At 47.3% G+C, this 25197-nt stretch overlaps 2 protein-coding genes across 9 annotated transcripts in view; one reads left to right on the top strand and one right to left on the bottom strand.

The window, feature by feature from the left end:
* The window catches only part of UNK (unk zinc finger), a 45876-nt gene extending 25994 nt beyond the window's left edge, over positions 1-19882 (bottom strand). For 3 of the 8 annotated variants that reach the window (XM_048323330.1, XM_048323335.1, XM_048323336.1), the window contains exons 1-2: positions 19727-19878; positions 1101-1310 (exon numbers count right to left, since the gene is read on the bottom strand). In XM_048323330.1, coding sequence (XP_048179287.1) covers positions 1101-1310; positions 19727-19824 — 308 coding nt within the window. In that variant the 5' untranslated portion in view covers positions 19825-19878. Of the gene's footprint in view, positions 1-1100; positions 1311-19488; positions 19527-19726 lie in introns of those variants that run through there. The other 5 variants (XM_048323337.1, XM_048323333.1, XM_048323334.1 and 2 more) reach the window with 5 other exon arrangements.
* Positions 19883-23410: 3528 nt separating this feature from the next.
* On the top strand, positions 23411-25146 carry LOC125335606 (histone H3.3A). The gene is made up of 4 exons (XM_048323339.1): positions 23411-23556; positions 23985-24127; positions 24204-24357; positions 24445-25146. Exons 2-4 carry the CDS (start codon positions 24000-24002, stop codon positions 24571-24573), a joined length of 411 nt encoding a protein of 136 aa, XP_048179296.1. The 5' UTR covers positions 23411-23556; positions 23985-23999; the 3' UTR covers positions 24574-25146.
* The last annotated feature ends 51 nt before the right edge of the window (positions 25147-25197 follow it).

The raw sequence follows: 25197 nt of genomic DNA, 5'->3' as shown, positions 1-25197 counted from the left end.
AGAAATAAAACAGAAATATAACAAGATGGAATGGACAAAATTTAGATATTGCAGCATTAAGCTAAAAATACAAATGAGCAAAGGTTCCTAGATGACAACGGCTTTCATTCACTGAGTTTGAGCCAGGTATCAACCAGTGCTCTTGAAGCCAAAGCCCACAAACATCCCATTTCCAGTTCCTTCCAGATCTCTTCTAACAAGGAAGAAAAGTATTGAAACTGAAGCCTTAGGCCTGAGGGACTATTCCATTCTGCTGTAGTCACAAAAACTTTACTTAATTGAGTTGAAAAAAACAAAAAACAAGAAAGTTTTGCCAATAAATAGCATTTTTCTATGTTTATACTGGCACCACAAAAGGGAACTGAAATTCTATCTTTTTGCAGCATCTCTCTATAAAACACTGTCCATATTTGACCACAGTTTGGCTACACTATTTATCCCATATCTGTCACGTGGCTAAAGTTATATTAACCCCTTAGTTGCTGGGGTCTGCCACACGCACAGCAGAAAGACTTGCGGTTTTGCCCCTGTTAACCTACTGCAGTCATGGGGAGAGAACACCCAAAAAACCCAAACTCTTCCTCATGCTGCCTTATTCTGGGTACCTCTTAGTTCTCTACTGGCTTCTTAAAAGTTCAGAAAGACAAAATAAACTTACATGAGTTAAAAAGCTGGGACAGAAACTCAGGGGGCAGACTGGAGGACAAAGTTCCTCATCTTTCTTCAGTCTGTGAAAAACTAAGCTACCCTGCTAGTGAGCAAGAGCTGAGAGTCAGGGACTTAGAGAACAGAGTGTTTCTGAACTCATTTGTCACCGAGCTGTTTTTCCCACCTCAGCTTTGCTGAAGATGCCCAGGCTTGCAAAGCCAGTGAGTTCCCAAGAGCTGAACTCTCATTAAGTCACCCTCAGTATTGTCTCTGCAGCAGGCCTGGAGCACACGGGCTGCTATTCCAGATTTTACATCTGGTCTCACGTTACGTATGTGACAAAGCTGCTTTACTGCTGACTTGCCTCATCTCTACAAGAACTGGCTGGAATCATCACCTGGCCTCATCCCAAAAGCCTAATGCCTGAAAAGCAGGGTGCAGCCTCTACTTACTCATCTCCTTCTGGGCAGATTCCCGTGGTCTCGTCATACTTGGTGCAGTAAATGTCAGGGCTGTAGTTGAAGGTCCCGTCGCGGCGGCGGATGGACCTGCGCCGGCGCTGGTTGACAAAGTGCCAGTGGAAGCAGGTGTAGGGCCGGTGCTGAGTGCACTTGTGCTGCACGAAGAGAGGGCACTGCTCCGTGCGGAACTCCTTCAGGTACCTGCGGGAACCGGGACGTGAGCACCGGGATGCTGGGCAGGGGCAAGATCCAGTCACCCTGCAGAGCCCCGAGCTGCGTCCATCACAGAGACGTCTGCTGTCCTTCCACACCCTCCCTGCTTCCCCTCCCAGGATGGAGGCTGGGAGCTGCTGGTGTTTGTAATGGCAAGATATCCATTACACACAGGAATGTAACGAGAGCTGAAATCACTTTCTGTCGGGATCGTTTTGAAGAGGCTTTTCATGAGCTTAGGAAAGAGTCTGTGAGAAAATAGAAGTCTTAAGTACCTTTCTATCCATTTCTATATCTGTGACCTATCTGGGCAAAAAGGGGTTTCCTTCCTATATGTTTTTAAAAAAAAACAACAGAAAAAACCCCCAAATAAAATACACTTCTTTGAGCCACATTTAAAGCTTCAAGTTACTGAGAAAGAAAGATTTTTAAAAGACTATTTCATGCCTCGTCCTCCAGGTTTAGCTCTGCTTTGTCAGTACATGGTCAATTACGAAATAAAAATTAATCAATTTCTCTCTTGCAATCATATGAATTCAGGGCTCAGTCTTGAAAAGTGAGATAACTATCCTCAAACTCCCACATGTTTATGTTGCTTTAATTTTAATATGTAATTCCCTTAAAGTACATGGCTTCTTTTATCCTGAGAACTAAAGAAGTCACAAGCTTTTATTTGTGACACTAATAACAGTCTCTAAACCCAGATTGTAGAGGATTACAAAATGGTTTAGATCAACATAATGATCTGACTGTGATCTGTGTGTAGGTGCTTACAAAATCCACACTGCTGAAACCCACGGGCTGCCCTGTATTTACAGGGAACATCCAAACAGCTCCCACAGCTCAGACCCGAATCCCAGCAGGTTCGGTCTTGGAGACACACCCAGGAAAAAGGCAGAAAACCCAGAGCATTCTGGTCTCTTATGTTTAGAGGTCAGTGTAAGTAGTGAGGACCAAGATTTGTAGGTCAAAATAAAAATGCGAGTATTCTGCTGGAAGCAACAGGGTGATATAACAGCAGATTCGGACTCATTTTAAACTGCGCGTGTACTCCGAGGCAACAAAAAGGAGTGTAGGAATTTGTCTAACATTCATTCCCATGTCAGACAGTCTTTATCTCCTGCTTCTAAACAAATGGAAAGATGTCTGATGCCCAAAGATGTGTTTACAGATAATATCACAATGCTAGGCTCATTCTGAAAGCAACATCTGTAAATAAAGCCTCCTTTCCTCCTTACCCCGGCGGAGGAGAAAGCCTCAGGAAAATGCAGATTCAAGTGAAGTGGTTTTATTTGTTTGCTGTGAAGAGGGAGTATCAGTGGCAAGAGCTTTCCTACACTGGATTTTGCAAGCATGAAAGGATAAAAGCTCTTCTCTTCTTCAGCCTCTAAATACGTGAGATTTGCAGGTTCCACTGCTTGGGATCTACGAACGCCCGGGGCTGGAAGCCTCTGCAGCCGGCTGTAAGCCCTTCTCTACCCAAGCCCATCTGTCCCCTGCAATCCAGAGTGGCTGGAACAGTATCTGCACTGGGGCCCAAGGCTTAACAGCAGAAAAACCAGAGCCAGCTGCAGAAACAGGTCTGCTTGGCGTAGGTGAGGGCTAACAACATCACTTTGCTCCTTTTCCCAATTCCAGCTCCATTCAAATGGAGATCCCTACTTCAGCCACACCAGCAATTCATCTGGAAGCTGAAAAGCTGCGGTAAATTCATCCATTCTTGAAAAGCCTTCTAAGTTGTTGGACCAAGTAGCTGTAGAAGGTGGAATGCCACAGATTATTTTATCTTATCAGCACACTAGGAAGACTTGGAACAAAAATGACTGCTACAACATTTTGGTTAGAAAGCGAATTAAGTAACCTTAAGCAGGACGATGCTGTCCACAGACAATACAATCACCAACTAGTCGATTCCACTCACACAGCTCCACGGACACCTCAGAGACACGAGGTTTGTGTTACTCCCATTTTACACATGGACAAACTGCAATGCAGCTGGCTACGAGCCCCAGCCAGTATCACACAGCAATCAGAATCCCAGACAGAAACCAAGAGCATTTTAACTCCTCCATCCTCACCCAGCGCCAGGCTTAAGTTCAAGAACAGCATCCTCAACCTCCTCAATGGTCCGGAAACTAAGGGGAGATACCAGGCTTACACAACCTTGGTATCAAGCCCAGCACTCCAGATTTGTGATAGGCCCAAATGAAACACTTAAAAATCCCAGAATTTAGTAACTCCACAGTCAGCTGAGCTGTAGCTGCTCCCCTTTAGCAGGGAAGTTTAAAATGTACACAGTGACTAGGGATTTCGGTCTCTAGTGTCTCAATTGCTGCTGAAGAGTATTTGAAAATTAATTGCATTTCATGATTGGCTAAACTCCCTGGAGAAACATTATAATAAATGTAAATGAGAGATAATTACATAAGTAAATGGTTCACCTGAAAAGTGTTTAACACCTACCTTGCTTCATCAGAAAGTCATCCTTTAATGCTCTCTATTAAATAAACAATGTCTCACTCTTAATTTCAAAGCAAGTCCTGCAAACAGGTACCAGTGAGCTCCACAGACATTAACTGTGCACAGTCACCTCTGCAACAGACCCAACAGAGGAAAGGAGAGTTGTCACATTAACTCAGTCATTTCAAGCCTTTCAATCACTGCTTTGGGTTTTCCTTTTTTCCAAGCCACTACAGTGTTTTAAATCACCCTCTTCCACAATAGCCTGAATGGTAAATTGCCTTACAGCCCTTTATTTTCTTGATCCATGAAGTGAGTTTTGGCTCCTCTGGGAGAACACAGACCACTCAACCAGCCACTTTGTATTAAAATAAATAAAAGGCATGTAAACCACATGTGTTTTGGGAACACAGAGAGGATACAGAGCCTGCACCACCGCAATGTGATGTCTCACAAAGCAGAAAGCCATTAATATTTCAGGAACCTCTTTGCAAAGGCTCTAAACAAAACGCAGAGAACACTGTCATGACAGATCCTTCTGGTGTCAATGGTCTCTCTAATTTTTTTTTTTCCTGAACAGCTGAAAAAAGGAATTTTGGAATGACCCTCGAAGCTGAAAATATGTTGAAAACTGGTACACATTTCACAGCATGTCAGCCAAACGCTGTGTCTGTACAGGAAGAGGAAATCCAGCAACGATAACCTGCATTTCTCAACTCCTCTCAGGAAACTCTACAGCCCTCACATGAGGGGCAGAAGAATTATTACCCCTATTTTATATTGGAGCTACCTCCATATTTATTTGGTTAAAAAAAAAAAAAAGTGAGTAGATGTTGTATCTTCATACCCATGTAATTTTTAAAAAGTGGAAAGCACATAGCACTGTCTTCTGATACAACATTAACATCAACAGCAACACCCAGATTCCTGGAGGAAATGTTATCATTTATGAGCCCTAGTAAACAAAGACAAATGCAATTCTAAACAAATAGGACAAGACTGGCCAGAACAATGCAGATCAAAGTCCCCAGGCTGAGCTGAACTTGCTGTCAAACAGGATGGAGGCTACTGGAAATGAAAGTTTTTTTCCCTAGGAAGACAAGAGGAGAGGTTCTTGTAGTTTGAGGAACTCCCAGAGACCAACAGGAGCAGCAAAGCATTAGAAAAACCCCAATGTTACTTTGCTGAAATTCCACTTCCTCTGGGATGAGGGAAGGGGCAGTGATTATTCTGCAATAATTTATATTAGTGGGGAGCTGCTCACTGTCTTTAATTGCCAGCAGCAGCTCGACTCTCCAGGGCAGGGCAGCAAGTGTTTACCTCTGCAGCTTGGAATTGCAGGAGTTCCCCCTCTGCCCTGGAGGAACGGAACAGGAACCTGCTCTGGGAGCTGCAGGGAAAAAGATGAGTGGAGTGGGGGAAGAAGAAAAAAAATTCAAACCTAGAAAGAAGGAGGGGAAAAAAGCAAACAAAGAGAGAACCCAAGAAGAAATTCTAATCCAGAAGTTTCATTTTTATTCTCCACAATTGCAGCCATGTCCTGGTCCCCTCCTTGCCTGCTGGTGCAGAGATCTCTCATTTTTCTGCAGCTGTTCTGGTTCACATTGGTGTGCTCAAGCAGCTCGGTATGAGAGAATTCCTGCATCCATCCTGCTTCCAGGGCTGCAGCTTCCTGTCAAACTTGACCCAAGTCACACATGCAGTGGAGTGAGCTCAATTCAGGAAAATGTGCTGGTAGTGCACAGCTGAGCTCCAAATTCCTCATAAAAGCCTTAACCCAAAGCTCCCAGAAATCACTGGAAGATGCACACTGATGCCAAGACAGTCTTGGCTTTGTAACAGTGGGATCAGGAAGACTGGGGAGAGAAACAATATCAAGGAGCAAGGAAATGAAAAGATTAAAACCAATTCCTCCAAACTCTTGTGACTTCTGTGATGCAAAGCCAGGCTCTGCTTTGCTTCCAACACCCCTTGCACTGTTTGAAATCTTTACATAGGTCCCAAGACAAGCTCCTCTCCTTTGCAGCCCTTCTTGCTCTTCCAGGTCAACCCCCTTTCTGCCAAAATTCCTCTTGGGCCCAAAGAGAGGCTCACAAACAGGACCTGAACCTCCTGCAGCAGAATGACACCAGGGAGAAAGCCATCAGATAATTGTCTGGCTAATCCAGACTAGGACACGGTCTGCAAATGTAGGGCAGTAGTGAGATCTAACACCGCCACCATCTACATTCCACACATGGGTGGGCGTGTGTTTACACCCCTGAAACTGTGCTGTGGCACCTCAGGAAAGGCCTGTGCTGAGAGGTTGTAGCAGCACTGCTTGTCTGGTGTCACACCAGTGTAAACTACGAGCAGCTTTTACACCAGGTCCTCACTCAGGGCACAGCCACTGTCACTGGGGCTCCGTCCCTGCAGCTGCTCCCAGGTCACAACAAACCAACCCAGAGGAGACAGCCCAGGCCTGGGTCATTTCTGTAAAGTCCAGCCTGCTGTGGGCACTTCACTTTATTATTAGCATTAATATTAGAAATTACTAGTTCACGGCTGTACAGAGATTCTCAGCCACTGTACAAAAGAGCCCACAGAGGCAAATCTAACAACAAATCTACAAATTAATTTTTAGGCTGGGTGTTTTATCTTGGGTTTTGGTCTGGAGTTTTTTTTTCTGTTTTGCTCTGTTTTTTTTCTTCAAACCAAGTCTTACGTTTCTGATAAGATTTCAGATATCAGGAAGAAAATGCTCTTCTGCCATTACCATTTATTTTAGTAGTGTCTGTCTTCTCTCAAAGTATCACACTGGCAAAAATGCCATTTCACTGGCACAAAAGTACATGGGAATGCTGGGGACATTTGCTGGCATTTTTATATCAATCACGTCCTGCTGTTTCAGACAGGACTGCATGAGGCCATGGACCTCTCTGTAAAGTCTCAGGTGGTCCTAGTTCACATCCTTCCTGAAAAATGCAGTCTGACTGAGAGGTCACTGCTTGCAGCTGCTCATCAGCTTTCCTTCTCTGGAAGCTCTGAGTGGCACTGATCTGTCCAGACAGCAGGATGGAGAAAGTGTTCCTAATTCAGGTTAGGGGGAAAAAAAAAAAAAAAAATATATATATATATATATGCATATATATATGTGTGTATATATGTGTGTGTATATATATGTATATATATATATATATGTATATATATCCCACCAGCTTCACTTAAAAATTTAAATTAGTGGTTTGAGCTAACACAGATAAAATTATCTGAAGCAAACCAGGCTGTGCTTATCCAACAGACTGTCTGCTCAGTAGACAGCACTGCAAAACCCAGGAGAAAATATCTAACTATAGATATTGATATTTCTAATTCAATAATGCTTATCTTTTGGAAATTATTTTCAAAACTGCTATTTTCTTCTTAAGCTCAAAGAGCTGCCCCAACACAAGAGGAAAAGAGCTGTCCATATTAAATCAGCTCTCTAAATTCATTTCACCCTCATAGAATTATATTGCAAAAGATGATATCAGACACACTTTAAGTAAGAAACCCATGACTCAATTATTTTCTTTTACTGAACTGTGGTATTCCAATTGAAATGAGTCAGTGGTGCATGACAGAATCTACTTATTCCAACAGGATACTCAATAAAAATCCTACTAATGCACCTTTCATTTAACATATTACTGATAGAGAAAACCCATGATATGCAGCTCTGACATTGCTCAGGAGTTTTTGCTCTTGGGGCAAGGGAGGTGTTTCAGAATAGGCAGGGAAAAAACAGAGTCAGAGAATAGGATTGTTCCAAAATAATTCAGAGAGTTTGATACCAGCACTCACACAATGTCTTAGAAAATGCTGGCATTTCAATCCAAAGCTTCCTGACAGGGAACAGAACCTTCAACTCCCAAGATTTCTTGGAATTTGGGAGGGAAGATGGGAAACAATCTGACTTCATGGGAGTTGTAGTTCCTTGTTCAAGTGGAGCAAATCCCTGAACCAGCAGCTGCAGACCACCAGCAGCCTGGTTTACAACGCTGCAATGTTGTAAACTTAGTGTCCTTCCAGTACGAGCAGAAGTCAAGACAAGTCTGTTTCAATAAATATTTTTTTACTGACCGGCAGATGTAATTTAATATTGAAACAGAGCCTCATATGAATCAATGTTGAATGTGAAACAATAACAAACAATTTTAGCAGCAATCCTGAAAGCTTTAATCATAATTTTAGGGAAAATTCTGATCAAGTTCTACCAGAAATCCATGTTAGGGCATGTTTTGGGTTGAAAGGGACATTAAAGATCATCTATTTCCAACCTCTTTCAGGGATGCTCACCCACTAGATGAGGTCTCTCAGCTACTGTGGCTCACCAATATTGGCTATTTCCCCTTTTTCCACATTTAACAGTATTTAGAAAAATAACCTCATAGACCTGGCCAAGCCCTCACACTTCACACACCAAGCTTTTTGCACACACCATGCACCACTTGGCACAAAAGGCAAACATCTCTCTCAGGACATCTCCACAACCATCAGTCCATCTGCCTTTCCATACCCTCAGCAGCCAGGTGCACTTCTGTAAACCTTGAAAAGATTAGAAAGCATTTAAATCTCAAAGAAAAATATATGGATCACTTTATAAAAACAAAAGGCTGACCGTGAATGTGGGGAAGGAGAAAAGGATGAGGAAAAAGTTTCAGTAAGCTCACATCTGTCAAGAAGATAGACTTCACATGCCTCAGTGTTTTCTTTATCACCTAAATAAATTGAACCATCAACTGGAAAAAGGTCACACAGCAGACAGCAGTGTGTGATTTTAAAGCTGTTAGATTTCCCCTCCTCCATTAGAGCTTGACAATAACGTCAGTCTAAGGGCAAATAAAGAAAGTGAGAGTTGGAGAGACTTATTACAGATGCATGGAGTTGGGTTTGTTTGGTTGTGGAGCTTTTTTGTTTTAAGACTTCATATAACTCACTGTGTACCTCAGTGGTCAAAATGACAACTGCTCACATCCATAACCATGGCTCCCCCAGTTTTTGTTGCAGAAATAGGTAGGCAGCACTCAAATCTTCCTTTTTCGAGGCATCTGAATGATTTAGCAAGCAAAGTTGAGCTGGATGCTTCCAAATAAATGGAAACGCAGAGCGCGTACCGCAGAAGGTAAACTACAAACTGCTAGATTACAGAAAACTGGGGATAACACACCAAAATCATATAATCATATAATCATATAATCATATAATCAATAATCATATTCAACAGTAACCTGATCCCTACTGGAGCTCCATTTCTGGATTTCAAAGGAGATCACAGGCTGGACAAGAACACAGCGAATTCATTTCAGCCGCGACGAATGAATTATGTACTACCAATACTTCACAGATAACTGAGTGACTGCAAAAGTTCAGGCTAAAAATAACACGTGTTGGCAACTATCAGAAACAATCAGGATGTTTTTCAATTAAAAGGAAAACATCAGGAAAACAGTTGTGCCTTGGCTACACTGAAAAACTAAGGGAAAACAGAGAAGCACTACTGTGTAGTGCCAGCCCATCATAGGAAGACAGACTTACACCAGCTTCAGGCAAAACATTGTTTGGTTTCCACAGTTATAGCGAAAATGGCTTTGTTTGGAGAGAAATGCCATGCTGCAGCTAAGAGGCTCACCAACACTGTCCTGATGAGGAACAAAAATCAAGGCTTTCAACCTGGAGTTCACTCAATAAAATGCACATTTCTCACATTTGTGAGCAGCCAAGACATGAGCTGCTCGAGTCACAACTGTGTTCCTGTCTGTGGGTGTCGGGGAAGAGGTGCTTGCTCAGACTTCCTGGGAGCTGTGCATCCCTTTGCTTGGCACCCCTCGAGTTGTCACTCAAAACCTGACAAATAAAGCAATTTGAGTCATTTTTTGGCAGTGTGCTGTCTTTAAAAAGCAGGCACTTGTTGCGTCAGCAGACCATGAAATGTATATAACCAAGTCATACCAATAAAATCCGTTTCAAACGCAAGTGTTTGTTTACACAGAGCTTTCACCTTTTTAATTAAAACAACCCAAGCACTGGCAAAGGCAAACACTTAATGGCACTACACTTCAGAGGCATTTCCTTAAAAGCCATTCACCAAGATCCAGAATTCTGCATAAAGCCTTGAGCTTACATTTACATTTCCTTGAGTTAGTTCTCCTTCTTTCCCCAAATTACTTGGCCATGAATATGTACTAGACATGACCTCAAAATTAACTCAATATTTAGGCAGTTCATGCAATGTTTTAAACACACAGCCTATTTTTCCAAGTTTAAATGACATATTTGCAATTTGACACCACTAGTTTATGTAAACTGTGCCTAAAGCACATTTCTCTGTTTTCAAACATGGATCACCCCAATGGAGACAACCCTCAGCCCTCTCTGGGTTGGTTTTTGCTCCACAAACCATTTAGTTGTCATTAATCCTTCCCTATGACACCTGTGTAAGTGCTGAGTCTATGAAAACAGGATCATATGGAAATAATTATTTTTCAGGAACGTGAGTTGAGCCTGTTGCAGGGAAAACACTGGAGCTCACTGCATCCAGACAGCTGCACACTGCTGATGGTCTGTACCTGCTTTAGCTGTCAGCACAATATATCAACATAAGCTTAAATATGAGCAGTTAAATATTTTACTGCTAATTACATCACAAAAACATCCATTCCCAAGCTTATCTATTATGGTCATTTATTCAGCTTATAGGCAGATAAATTTTCTCTCTTATATTAACTCACATATTAACTTATATTATCCCATCTCTTATGGATGGGGTAGACAATACCTCTTTATCTCAGTGTTAGCATTCGTAGCCTCAGAAAGGTAGAGCCCAAGGAAGGTTAACACACACCAGGTTTGGTACAACAAATAAAAGTCTGAATAACACCCTGATGTCCTGTGCTGTAAAAATTACAGTTCCAGTTTCCAGTAAAGCTTTTTTTCCACACTGTACTTCTCTCACCACCGATTCAAGCACTAACAAAGCCTACCCAGGGCTTACAACTGTAGAAACACCAGGGAAGGCTGGGAACAGGGCTGGGCTGTTTGAAAACTTGTGTTACTCACTCTGCTAGTTCCCTAAAACAAAACATCCCACATGCAAGAATTCATAATGGCCAATTCAGAAAAATATTATTTCCATACAAGCCATTCCACAGCTCAGGCTTTCAGCTGCAGATTGTTAGCATGCAAATGTTGAGCATTTTTAGCCAGCTAAGCCTCAACATCGTGTCTCATGAGAGGTGCTTTGGAAACACAGCACAGTAGCCTTCCCTCTCCTGGCCATGCCAAGACCCTCCTGATTTAACAGACAGCTCATAGATCAACTGCAGCCCCACACTTAGAACACTTTTAAGACAGAACATGAGCTGTTTGAAAGGCTGTATTTACACAGGACCAAAACCAGACAACCAAAGCTCCACGTGACATGACAGGTCTATAGCGCTCTCACCCAGCCCAATCTACATTGGAAATGAAACAGCATCTGCTTCTTCTCAGGTTAAACACCAACCAGATTTGCAGCAGCCTCTTTGGAAAGGCTTTCATTTGTGAACAGACATTTTCTGCTGTGAGTTTGAAACAAAACACGGTGATTATCTAACAAGCATGAACCTGCATCCATAACACATGTGCCAGCACAAAGATAAAAGCCAACCTTTACTGGTAGATTTTGAAGAATCAATGTCAACCATTCAATCGATTTTCTTTTCCGCTCAGCACTCAAATCAGACTTCATCTGTGCCTGCTGTGGCCCAGTGGACTCTTTCAACACTCCACAAGGCAGGCACATGTCTGAATAAAAGTCCTGCACACTCTGGTGTCCAAAGAAGCACCACTGCAGGTTAACACCAGCTCTCCTCCAAGGGGAAAGCAGGCAAACCCCAGGCTATGCCACAACTTCTCACTTCCCCCTTCCCACTTTGACTAATCAATACATGGATAAATCTGGTGGCACTCTCATGATATTTTAAATGTGCAAACAATATTTTTTTTTGTTGCTGTAAAGCTGCACAGTTGTCCTCAGGCATCTGCTGTTTGTATTTCTGCTATGACAGTAGCAGTCAAGTGCCATCAATGAAAACTCACGGTCTATTGAAAACTTTAGAGGAGAAAAAAAATCACCTCTGAGCACACTGGGTGTGGACTGACAGCTTCTTTTTGAGCTGTGGTGACATTCTGAAGACAAAGGATAACAAATAATACTGACTTTAATTCTTTTTCTTGAATTAAATTTTTGAATTTTAAAATCATAGAATGGCCTGAGTTGAAAACGACCTTAGAGATCATCCAGTACCAACCCCCAAATTCTAGTTCCAAGTTCATCCAGAATAGTTTCAAAAAACTAATTCCCTTTCCATATGGCAATGACTGCATATTAATCAAAACAAATTCTAGGCATATAGTGATAAAAAGCCATCCCACCTTAATTTCTTAGCTTCACTTAACAGTGCCATCAGTCTAAGGAAGGCAGTATATGCTCACTGAAATGGATTTGCCATTTTGACCAACAGATAGTCAGAGATGGTATGAGACTTTTCTTGTCTGACCACAAATTCAGTGCAAGTTTCTTTTCTACCACTGTTCTGACATCTTAATTCAATTAAATGTCTCTGAGTTCTAACAAGAGATAAGAATCAGGCCAGTATTGAGCATTTCAGTGATCTGGCTCTTTTATTGCCATCACTGCACTTTAGCATTTAAAATTGCTTAAAATATCTCTTTCAAGTAAGACCTAGAGCTTTCCTTGTTGTAACAATCACCTCCTAAACTTGAATGAACACTACAGCAGGATGAGGGTCTGTGAGTCAGAAGCCAGCCTGCACCAGAGCTAAGGAGAGAAGGAATTGTTGGTATTCATTTCAAGGGAACATTCATTCCAACTGATATTTCAAATGTCAAGCTGGTATTAACTGCATCAAGCACTGATCAAAATACACAAGAAAAGAGATTGCTGAGAAAATCATCACAAGCATCTAAATTGGCTGTCAGCACTAGGAGGAGTTTGGAAAGGTACAAGCCTTTAGCCTCCCTATGCATCCTTCTGCTGAGGCTCCGTATTTTTGATGCCCTGATATAAAAGACAAACTCTCTCTCAATAAATTAGAGGGAAAGAAGGTAGCTAAGAAACAGCACTTGCTCCACAGCCTGCTGACACGTGACCACCCATTAATTTAGGACACTGGGGGGGAATTGCTGGCTGGCTCTGTGCACACACAGCTTTCAGCAACAGCTCTGTACCTGATTTGCAAGTGATGTGCTGAACATTACAGAAAGTTTATAGAGTACATAAATTCTTTATAAGATAGAAGCTGCTGTGATTTACTCCCTCTTATAATTCACAATTCCATCAAAACCCAGTTTAAAGAAGAAACTGACACAGTATTAAAAATCAATGACAATTAGACCAAAAAAAAAAATCTTAGCTGAACTGATGTAGGCGACTCTTAAGCAAAGGGACCAGATAACTTCTCACCATCTCTTTCAGCCTATTTGTGCTGCTTTTTAAACGCAGAAAGTTAATGAAAGGAACAAAACCTCTCCTCAGCATCCTCTGAAAGTGAACGTGGCTCCTCATGTCTGACAAGCAGGTTCTCACGAGCTTCAACACAGCAATTAAAGACAGTATTGCCTCTTTATTTTGCTCCTCTCTTGGAAATTACAGCTCCTTTAACAAGGACCACAGAAGGGCCGTGCCCCTGCCCAGGCTCAGCCGGGTGCATTAACACAGTCCCCAGCGACAGCTCATGCTAATATGCCACACAGTAAGTGTGATTAACTGATGTCCTGACACATTCCCTCCTGCCACACTGTCACAGGGGCAGAGACATCCAGCAAGCAGCCAGGCAGGGATGCTGGAACGCACTGCGGGAAGGTTTTCCCAAGGACACTGGTCAGACCCCTTGGAAGAAAAAGGCTGAGTGTTTCAGCTGCTCCTCGAAGTTCGTAAAACCTTATTCTGGAAGAAGAATAGATCTGAAGACAATAAAATGTTAAATTCCAACAGAATTTTCCTTAAAATAAAGCCAGGCAATATAAAAAACACAGACAATACATAAACTTACAAAATGAGAAAAACTGGTATAATGGGAAACACTGAGCTCTGAGGTTCTCAGGATCACAGAATAAATGGAACCAGAAGGGACCCACAGAATCACCAGGTCCTAGATTTTCTAAAACAATGATTAACTTCAATTTTGCCTCCCATGCCACAAAAAACTATCCTATGTGCTAATGTAAGCAACATATAACCATCAACATAATACATTTCATTACATTAAAAATTAAAAAAACATCTTCCACATTAGAACAATTCTGCACCATTGAACCCCTCTCCTCTTCCACAGAGTTTTGGATTTTTGGAACACCAAACCTTGCCAGACCAAAACTAATTCTGAAAACGTCACAGCAGTACACAAAGCTTTTTACTCTGCAAAATATTGATATGACACCTCTAGAGCAGTTATCCATATGTGAATTCCCTGTCAGACTGATATCCAGAAGTAGTGAAGAAGTGGAAATGCAGCAAGCAAACCACAGGTCCAGCCCCACTTCAACAACAGGGAAAAACCCCTTTTTGCACTGACACATTTAGGGCACAGATTGGGCACAAACACCCCTCGCCAGCCCCTCTCTCAAGCTGCAGCTTTTCAGCACTTGGCCTTTGAAGAACCATAAAATCTGAAATGTCCTTTTCATCACATGTGTTCGGTGGTGAGAGCATACTGTGAAGGCAGCTCTTCCTGTTCACACTCCAGCACTTTATATTTCCAACTTCCTGTAACTATTCACACTTCCTAATAACAGCTGGCAGTGGACATGCATTCAGTGAAGTTCACACAGACTCAAAAACCAGCAATAATAATAACAACCAGCTTATACTTCCCTGATAAGATGACATTTACAGGTAATGATGTAATAGACCACTGGTAAGTCCCAGGTTTAGAAGTATTGACTCACTCTGTGCTTTCCTAAGGGTATTCCCTTACATTGTACACAATACAATAATAATATAATATATTATACATCTTCTGTGCTTTCTCCAAAGGTACTACCAAATCTGAAACCTAAAACCACCTGGGTTTCTTTTTGTTGTTTTTGTTTTCTGGGTTATTTGGGCTTTTTTTTTTCTTTGTTTTGTTGAGGGTGGGTTTATTTTGTTTAAACAATAGGCCTAGTTCCTACTTTTTGTATAAGTCCATATCAACTTATTGATCTAAGAGTTATCACCAGTAAAACCAAAGCAGAATTAGGGCAGCAGTTTGTTATTTTAAGAGTCCTGATGGCTTAAAAAGAACACAAAAGGTTTCTAAAAACAATATCCAAAGCCTCAACTCATCCAGAAGGGTGTGAAGACCACCTAACTCAAACACATCAAATGTATAATCTAACAGACTGTGCAGGCAAATGTTATGGGCCCTGGAAGAGCAAACAGCAATCCTGAAAAATTGCTAGCTACACATCTGGTTTTTGGTTTTCTTCCCACAGACTCTCAGTCTGCACCTTTGAGACCAGGCATGTCATGTTTGCTCTGCTAGTGGTAAGACACCATCCACTGATAAGAAGATAAGGATTACTCTCTGCTACCATGAATGCTCCGAGGTGAGTTTTTGAGTGATGTTGGTTTTGAGTAAGAATTCACACGTAAGATTTTGAGATAAATAAGACTTCAAATAAGCACACCTATGGTCTTGGTAATTTTACTTCTTCTTCACCCGTATTTCCATCACTGTCCTAATCTGAGTTCCTATTTAAGGCCAAGAAACCACCTGACAAGGCCCAGTGCAGACACAAGAATGTCTCTGATTTCAGTTACAGCCGAAGTATTGCACTAGCTCCATTTCATTCCCATTTACAATGTCCTTCATTTGATTCCTCTGGTCCTTCCATGCCTAAATGGCAACAGAATGGTTGCAAGACAAAGCTTGGGTGAGCACAAGCCAGCAGTCACTACAGGACAGCCCAACCAGCCATAGAGATGCAGCTCCAGCTCAACTTACAGGGTACTAATCCTTCAGGAATTTCCCACAATTCCTCTCCTTGTGCAAAAGGAAAGACAAGTTTTCTGCCTTTTATGCTGCATAATCACAAAGCTTATCTTGATGCACTGCAAAAGAGGACAGGATGTGCTCCCAGGCATCTCACCCAGAACTCAAGTGAGGGTACAGCCGGTCGGGACACGGAATCCTGAGGGTCACTTCCAAGAGTGCTGCTTGTATTTAAGATGGGCACACTCAAGACAAATGTCTTGAGTAGCAATGACTTGGGTTATGCACAACGAATCTGTGTCCCGAAGAGTTTATCACCTAAATCAGAGTATTTTCCAGGCCACTTCTGAGCGTGTGTACTCTGAATGCAGCAGACTGAAGGGACTCTTTGTTTTTTTTATTAAATGGGTTAATTTATCTCCACCTGAACGTTTGCTTTCCTGCAGAGTTATTAAACTGACTTTCAGGTGAATGCACAGTGAACAGAGGGCTGCTCCACTTTTACTTATCTAAATTCTGCCAGATCAATAAACGCCCAAGCAGTGGAAACAATCTTTACAATTCACAATTAAAGCATCGAGTCTGACTGAGACCAACCACGCCGGCAGCAGCTGAACGGACGAACTGTACCAAAACAAACCTACCCCAGAGCACTCCGTACCTACAGCTCCAGTGACTGAGCACTTGCTTTCAGTTTCTTCCAACTCAAGCTCTACCCACATGCGTAGATACACATTAAAGGCAGAGGTACCTGCAGAAATAACGTGCTAGACAGAGTCGAGAAACGCTGCAAAGCCAACCCTCAGCTGAGGTTTGACAGAGCCTACCCCAAACCAAATCCACTTCCCATCCAGCCCCCGCAGAGCACATCGTCCCAAGCTGATCGCAGCCTCCAGGAACGAGCCTGTCTCACCCCTTTGTTCCCGGGAATACGCTGGTCTCATCCCGCTACGGGAGCTGCAGGATCACAGAAAGCAGCCCCATGCAGGAACAACATCTAATCCAGCCACCCGGGGAGAACACGGCAGCAGCCACGGAGTATTTTGTTACTCACTTGGGTTCTACAAATGGAATACCAGATCCCCAGACAAGGAGCACGCCATCCATAATTAAACAGCAAAGTTTGGCATCTACCAGTGACTTGTCTCCAGGAATATCCAGCTGCACGCTACAACTACTACCAAAGGACACAAATCATAGAAGTTTGGCCTCTTCTGCTAACAAACAGCGAAAAAGGTGTGAGAGAGCATCACCAGCTTTATTTTTTCCCACATTTTCTTTTGCTGAACATCTAAATTAAATATAAAGGCTTCCTGACAGAAGAACTGAGGTCTAAAGTATCTAAAAAATCTCACGCAAGTAACACCAAGAATTTAGAAATCCACACTAATACAGAAATTGGAACATTTCCTTACAAATACAATCAAAACTTTCCAAGAGATCCCCAGCACCAGATTGCCTGTCCCCAGGGAACAGCAAAGTATGCAGATAATTAAGCTTACTTGAGTTTACAACTTGTAACCTTTGTGTCATTTTATGGAAACAAACTGTATTTAAGGGGGAAAAAAAAGGAAGAAAATATTTACATTTTGACAACATACAACTTGTTCACATGAGCGACCACCAAATAATTTCCCATATGTTATCAGGAGGAGGTTTACAGTCTGATGTGACCCAGTGTACACATCCTAGACTTCCGAAGGATGGCTCGCATCCCGCTGTCAGCACTCACCAGCCCCCAAACCCATCTTTCACTTATGGTTATTCAGCTCCTCTGCAACTGTTTTCACTGAAGTATTTTTAGCATCCATCTTCAAAACACAAGTTTTGCCTCTCTGTAAAGAAGCTAATTGCACCACCAGCTTTGCTCCATGCTGTCCCATTTCCCTCCTTTTTCCCAATCTCCTCCTGCTTCTTGAAGTCTTTCTTCCTCTATTTTTCTTAATACTTGACATCCTTGTTTCCATGGTCATGCTTAGCCAAGTTATCACCTTCATCTTCCTCCATCCAGTGTCCTCACACTTTCTCAACCTCATCTCCTTTTTTTCCTTCTCGCTTTTGACTGATTCTTTCTCCATCACTGGAGAAAGTGAACTCCACCTCTACGGGCAGCTCCTCTTCCCTCTTTTTCCCTACAGCAACATTCCCAGTAGACTCTTCCATGCCCACTTCCCCCATAAAACTGTCAAACTTGTAGACCGCACCAGAAACTACGCAACCTACAAGACTGTGGCTTGACAGTTCCCTAAAGATCATGACAGGATCTTCACGATGACAGTAAAACCTGGAAGCCCTCACTCTGCCACAGTATTCCAAACAACCTGAAGGAAAGGGGTGGCAGGCAGCCTGTGATCCCAGCAGCAGGCACACAGGTTGTATAGAACCATGCCTGTGAATTCCTCAAAGCTCTTTTTATTCCAGGTATCACAGTATGGATGCAGGGAAGTCCACCACCAACTTTATGAAAATGGAAATTAAAAGCACACAGAGCACACGTCTTACTTTGGGTGGGGGCATCGACACAAGCCAGAGAGATACGGGTATTTCTAGGGTATTTGTAGGACAACACCCTAAAATGATAAGGGCAAACGGTTCAGCACACATATTTTGTTCATGAGGAACAGTCCCAAACTTTTCTCTTTTAAGGACAGGGAACACATGACCTATTTCCAGCCATGCCCATCCATCGCCAGCCCACCTCACAAAGATAATGCTCGCTCCCAATCCATTATCCCTATTGCACAAGGCAATGGGAATATCATCACCACAACCTCCAACTCCAACAGCTCATCACAGGCCAACTTCACACAGCTCCGACAGGTTGTGCTTCCTTGGGACAAGGCAGTGAAGTGGTATACTTTGGTTAGGAAAGACACATTCCAGCAACAAGTGTTCCCTGAGGGAGTGTCTCCAGTAATGGAGGTGACGCACACCAACGGTGCGCCCCACACAGCCCCATCGCACCCGCGGCGTGTGAGGAAAAGAAGGAATGGGGCAAACGCTCATCGGGATTTTGGTGTAACGCTTCCAAGGGAGATATTCCACACGCGTGTGTCGTTCCCAAAGACACCTGCCCTGAAAGGGACCTGCTTGAACCCTCCACCACCAACCACTGAGGCTGCAACCCTGGGGACCTCCTGTCACCTCACCCTTCCCTCTACAGGTGCCGAGGAACCCCCAGGACCCTTCAGGGGATGGAGCACAGCGGTGACAGCCCTGGGGGGCAGCTCACCAAAACCTCAACCCCCCAAAGCACCACCACCCCACAGGTGACACCCGGGGGAGCAGACCCCCAGCCTGGGCAGGGGTCAGAGCTGGGGATCCAGGAGTGCCCTCACATCCCGTGGGACAGACCCCAGCCTCGGGCGGGGTGTCACTCGAGAGTCCAGTCCAGGGGTCCCGTCACATCCCGGGGGAGGGATCGGGGGTGTCACTCGGGGGTGCCCTCACATCCCGGGAGATGGACCCCCCACCCCAGGCGGGGGTGTCACCAGAGGGCCCCGCGGTCCACCAACACCACGGGGGAGGGGCCAGGGGTGTCACTCGCGGGTCCCCTCACCCCCCGGGGAACGGATCGGGGGTGTCGCTCGGGGGTGCCCTCACATCCCGGGGGATGGACCCCCCACCCCAGGCGGGGGTGTCACCCGAGGGGGAGGGACCGGGGAGTGAGGGGCCGAGGGTGTCACCCGCGAGTCCGGGGGTCCCCTCACCCTCCGGGGGAGGCGCGGCGGCCCCGGTGCATCACGGGGGCTGCGGGGGGGGGGGGGTCGCTCATCCCCCGCCCCTCCCTTTCCCCCCGCCCCCCCCGGCCCGCGCCGGCCGAGGCCGGTTCCAGCCGGTGCCCGCGCGTCCCCCCGCGCGCCCCCGCGCGCGCCGCACGCTGACGTCAGGCGCGTGTTGGCGCGCGGGCGGGCGGGCGGCGGCGGGGAAGCTCCCGGCTCTACGTACGTGTAGTGCTGCGGCTTCTCGGGCTGCGCTTGCAGCGCGCTGGCGGCGCTCGCCGGCCCGGCCGCGGCGGGGCCACCCGCCACCGGGCCCTTGGACATGCCTCCCGCCTTCCGCCGCCGCCGCCGCCGAGGAGACCTTTATTATTCACTCTGCGCGGTCCGCACGGAGGGCGCCGCGCGCAGGCGCCGCCACCGCCATTGCCGCCCCGGTGGCGCGCGGGGCGGGGTGGGACTTGTAGTCCCGCCGCGCGCGCGCCGCCCGCCAGCCCGGGACGCGGCGGGCGGCGGCTTCCGGCCGGCGGGACTACAACTCCCAGAGGCGCCCCGCGGCGGCGCGGCTTCCGCGCTTCCTGCCGCGCGGGGCGCGACGGGAGGTGTAGTGCGCGGGGCGGTGGGGCGGTGCGCCGCGGCGCCCCCCGGTGGTGGGGCGGGATTGGGGCCCGGGGAGCCCCGAGCCCAGGGACGGCACCGACCCCCGGGGGGAACCGAGCCCCTGGAGGGACACCGAAACCCTGGGGGTGAGGAGCGAGCCGCAGGGTTGCACTGAGCCCCCGGGGGGACAACCGAGCCCTGAGGGGACCCCGACCCCGGGGGGACACCGGCGCCGGGGGCGGCACAGCCCGCTCGGCCCAGCCCTTCCAGGCAGCCTGGGACGGGAGCGGGGGAGGCCGGTCCAGGGGGCCGGTGAGGGGAGTTATTTGTGTCAGGCGGCCTCACTTCCTTCCTCCTCCCCTCTTCCTCTGCGTCAGGGGCTGAGCGTGGACGCGGGAGCGCGGCCAGTGGGTTATTTTAGTGCTGGCATCGCTCACCGCTCCACGGCCCTCCCCACCCACGGGACAACGCTGTGCAGGAAGTGCCCGGGAATAGCACTGCGGCCCGAGGAGGAGGAGGAGGAGGAGGAGGAGGAGGAGGAGGAAGGCCTAGCGAGCGCGTGGAAAACCTACCTCGGAGCAGGTGACACCAGTGGCACCTGGCTGCTGGGACATCGGAGCACGGGCTCCCCGTCCTGCCCTAGGAGAACCCCCCCCCCGAAGGAGCCGTGTCCAAGGAATCGGCCGAATTCCCATGTGGAGCACTTCCTCTGCCAATTAACTTCTCTCCCAAGGGAGGAAATGATAACGAGTTTCTTTTAATAGGACTTTGATCTCTGGGGCTCCGCACAGAACCGCTCCTGGCGCTGGGATCTCCAGCGGTGTGGGAAAGGGTACACGGGATTTATCAGGCAAACACCTTTCTTACCTCTGCCAGCGCACGCAGGGTGAGCAACGTTAATAATAAACTTCAGGCCTGGTCTCTGCAGCTGGTTTGGGGAGGGAAATCACTTTTAGAATTCCTATTTACATTGATTTAGTATCTACTGCAGGCACGCTTGTCCTGAGGTGATTTAGCAGCTTATTTCTAAGCATATGCAGGAATAAGTCACAGGATATCAATACCTTCTTATTCATCTAACCACCCTCCCTGGGAGTCTGGAGCACTGTAATTATGCAGCTCCTGGTCAAGCAGGGCTTTTCCTTAGTCAATGTGTGTGCAGGTGTTTCAGGGAATATCTCCACACACACCTGTACACCCAACCCAGAGCCACTGTCAGCCATGAACCTGCTGGAAAACCCACTCAATTATTGAGGAATCACACTGAAAACACCACCGACCTGCCCTTTGTCCAAGGGGATTTGGATGCCACAGGCTCCAATCCCTCGTGGCTGATGTTTACTCTACAACCTGGTGCTGACGCTGTTTCCTCTTCCTGTTGTCTTTTGTTTCACACCTCGACACCTGCCCTGCCAAGCGATGGGGGAACCCTGAGGACTCTCCAGGTGATGTGCCCAGGGTGAATTTACTCCCACCTTTGCTAACGTGTGCTGGTTTGCTCTCCTCGCTTTCTGTGTGTACACCTGTCCCTCACCCTGCTCCACCCCAGAGGACACCTGGCTTTTCTCCAGGGTTTCAGAGACCAAAAAAATCTAAAGTATCTCTAAAACGAGAAGTGCAAATAGCCATTGCTGGGAAAACATGGAGAAGGAAATAATTGAGGAGCCTCTGAGCTCCTGGTAACAAAGTTTCACCTGGTCTCCCGGCATTAGTGGCAGTGCAGCGAGCTCTCTAACAAATTAAATGCATTAAACGCTGTTACCACCAGAACCGGTTCCTAATTTTATTTTCCCAAAGCATGAACAACTCAGAACGCAAAGGGAATTCTTCCCTTTCCATCTTCCAAACCAACGCAGTGAATGTTTACTTACACCTCCCAAGCCACTCCGTGGATACACAGCTTTTTGCCTCTGATAAATAATTAACATTTTCCTTTAGAAGAGAGAAAATTAACCTGAAAATGAGGACCAGAGGCAGGGGAGATGCAGGGGAGACGACGTCCCTTGGGCAGCCCCGGCCTGACGGCCCTGTCACACCACGGTGCCACGTTTGCTGGAGTGGCCGAGCGGACGGAGGAGCAGAACACTCTCCCGACATGTTCCCAACACGCCAAGCTCCATCCTGGCTCTTCCCACCAGGCCAGCACTGACCCAGAGCTGAGGATGCAGAGCCTCATGCAGAGAGCGATTCCAGCTGCACTCCGCTTTGGGAAGCTCACGGACGCCTTTGGGAGCGTCTGTTTGTGTTCCCTGCATATCCTACGTGCTACAACTGCAGGGCATTTGGGACCTGTTCTTCTTGATCCTGGGAGCCTCCCCTTGGGTGCAGCGACCTGCCTCCACAGTCAGTGCAAACACAGTAAAATAGTGATATAAATCAAGGTATAACTTAAGGAAGCAGTTTCCCCCAAAAGACAAGTTTTTTTTACTGAATTGTTATTTATCTTAGGGAGCTAAAAGCTAAGATGGTACCAACAGGGAGCATGGATTCTGGATTTCTACTTGCAATGAAACTTTGTGATTCGCTTTGGGGATGAAGGTGACCCACAGAGTCAGAGTAATTTGGGGAATGGCAGCGCAGCGGGACTGAGCCCCAACTCCTGAATGCTCCCTTCCCAGGGCCAAAGGTCAGGCTCTGACTCGGGGCACTCACATCCCAGCCCCGCTGCCCACTGCGAATCCAAGTCCCGTCACAACCCTTCCTTGCCACCTGGAATGATAAATCCAGGCAAGAAATGCCGGAGGCGCCGCCAGACTCCCCCCGCCCTTCCCTTGCGAGGGCCTCCCCTCGCCCCCACGGACACCCCCGAGGGCGGGTGGCGAGCGGCCGCACACCGGCGGCTCCCGGGGGAGAGGGGGCGGAGGCGGGGGGGGCCCCGCGGCCCGGCCCTCGCCTCTCGCAGCCCCCGCCGGCCGCCTCCGCTCGGCAGGCCGGGGCCGGCGCTCCGCGGCGGGGGCGGCCGGGGCCGGCCGGGGGTGCCCGGGGAATCCCGCGGCGCCGGCGCCGCTCGCCCCGCTCCTATTGACTTCCCATTGTGGAGCTTCGCAACAAAGGGTAGGATCCAAACCCTGCCCCGTTTCGTCCAATCAGCGCGCAGAGCGCCCACCCGCCACCGATTGGCTCCTTCTGCCCTCTCAACACCCAATCGGAAGCCTACTTTAACAACCAATCAGCGCTCGGCCGCGCGCCCAATCAGCGCCGGGGAACCGGAGCACGGCCTTTGTGTGTGGTGACGCGACGGCGCCGGCGGAGGTCCCGGCCAATAGCGCGGCGCGTTGCTTGCAGGCATTGTGACGTCACCGCGGCGCGCGCGCACCTCCACTATAAAATGCGTGTCCCCGCGGCGGGGAGGGCGCAGTGAGCGGCGCGGCGGCTGAGGAGCGGCTCGAGGTAGTACTACAGCGCAGAGGCTTCGGCGCGCAGCGCTACCGACACCGGCGCTTCCTTCTCTTCCTACCGGTAAGTACCGGACAGCGGGTGCGTCCCGAAGCGGGCGGCGGTGCTGTGTGGCCGTTCGCGGCCTTGCGTCCTCCTGGAGCGCGACGGACAGGCCGGGCCTTGCCTACGTGCCCTGAGTCACGGCCGGTTCCCATCCCCCTCCATTGCGCCTCCCCCCCCCTCCCCCCCCCACCCCGGGGCGGCCCAGGAGGAAGGAGGAGGCGGCGTGACTCAGTCCGCTTCCCCCGGGGAAGGGAGCGGCTGGGCCGCGAGGCGGGGGCGGTGGGGTAACCGTGACTCCTCCTTCCCGTCCCGGGGGAGGCCGCTGGCCGCCTGCCCGCGGCGGGGGAGGGGGGCACTTGGAGCTTGAGGGGATTGGCTGGTGTTTCGTCGCGCTTGGGGGTGACGGGGAGAGCTGGGCCCCGTGTCACGCGTGCCTGTCTCTGTAGGTAAGTGAGGAAAAAATGGCCCGTACAAAGCAGACCGCCCGCAAGTCCACTGGGGGGAAGGCGCCGCGCAAGCAGCTGGCCACGAAGGCGGCCCGGAAAAGCGCCCCCTCTACCGGCGGCGTCAAGAAGCCTCACCGCTACAGGTAAGGCCCTCGGCTCGGCCCTGGCTGCCGCAGCCCCTGCCCCGCTTCACCGCCCCCTCCTCCCTCTTCCATGCAGGCCGGGAACCGTCGCGCTCCGTGAGATCCGTCGTTATCAGAAATCCACGGAGCTGCTGATCCGCAAGCTGCCCTTCCAGCGGCTGGTCAGGGAAATCGCCCAAGATTTCAAAACAGATTTGAGGTTCCAGAGTGCAGCCATCGGTGCGCTGCAGGTACTGCTGAGGGCCGGCTGGGCCGCGGCGCTGGGGGAGCTGCGCTGAGCGTTTCTAACAACATTTCTTCTTGTGCTCTTGAAACAGGAGGCCAGCGAGGCATATCTGGTGGGTCTGTTTGAAGACACAAACCTGTGTGCCATCCATGCCAAGAGAGTCACCATCATGCCCAAAGATATCCAGTTGGCTCGCAGGATACGGGGAGAGAGGGCTTAAGTGAAGGCTGTTTTTATGGTGTTTTGTAGTTAATTCTGTAAAATACTTTGGTTTTAATTTGTGACTTTTTTTGTAAGAAATTGTTTATAATATGTTGCATTTGTACTTAAGTCATTCCATCTTTCACTCAGGATGAATGCTAAAAGTGACTGTTCACATAAACCTCAGTGATGTTGAGCCTCGGGCTCGGGAGTGACAAGTTGCTAATATGCAGAAGGGATGGGTGTTCTTTCTTGCTTCTCATGCATGTTTCTGTATGTTAATGACTTGTTGGGTAGATAAACTTGTAAGGTACTAGAATTGATATAAATGTGTACAGGGTCCTTTTGCAATAAAACTGGTTATGACTTGATCCAAGTGTTTAACAATTGGGGCTGTTAGTCTGACCATGCATCACTGTGATCAAATGTGGACTTCCTTCAGAGGGTGAAACTACAAGTCTTAACCACAGTGTAACTTACAGTTTCCTAAAAACGTAAACCTGGCAGCTATAGAATACACTATGTGCATTTATAATAGCTATTTTATATATTGTAGTGTCAACATTTTTAAATTAAATGTTTTACATTCACATGTGAGGAGTCTTTGTCATTTGGTTTGAATGGGCTTGAAGATTCTTCTGCC

This window comes from Corvus hawaiiensis, chromosome 19, assembly GCF_020740725.1.
Source record: "Corvus hawaiiensis isolate bCorHaw1 chromosome 19, bCorHaw1.pri.cur, whole genome shotgun sequence".
NCBI lineage: Eukaryota > Metazoa > Chordata > Aves > Passeriformes > Corvidae > Corvus > Corvus hawaiiensis.
This window is presented reverse-complemented; position numbering and strand designations above follow the sequence as displayed.

What these genes read in the sequence shown, in the direction of transcription:
- LOC125335606 (XM_048323339.1), top strand. Translation starts at nt 24,000, where the DNA reads ATGGCCCGTACAAAGCAGACCGCCCGCAAGTCCACTGGGGGGAAGGCG. An exon ending in AAGAAGCCTCACCGCTACAG is followed by an intron (nt 24,128 to 24,203) that starts GTAAGGCCCTCG and finishes TCTTCCATGCAG; the next exon opens with GCCGGGAACCGTCGCGCTCC. An exon ending in CAGCCATCGGTGCGCTGCAG is followed by an intron (nt 24,358 to 24,444) that starts GTACTGCTGAGG and finishes CTCTTGAAACAG; the next exon opens with GAGGCCAGCGAGGCATATCT.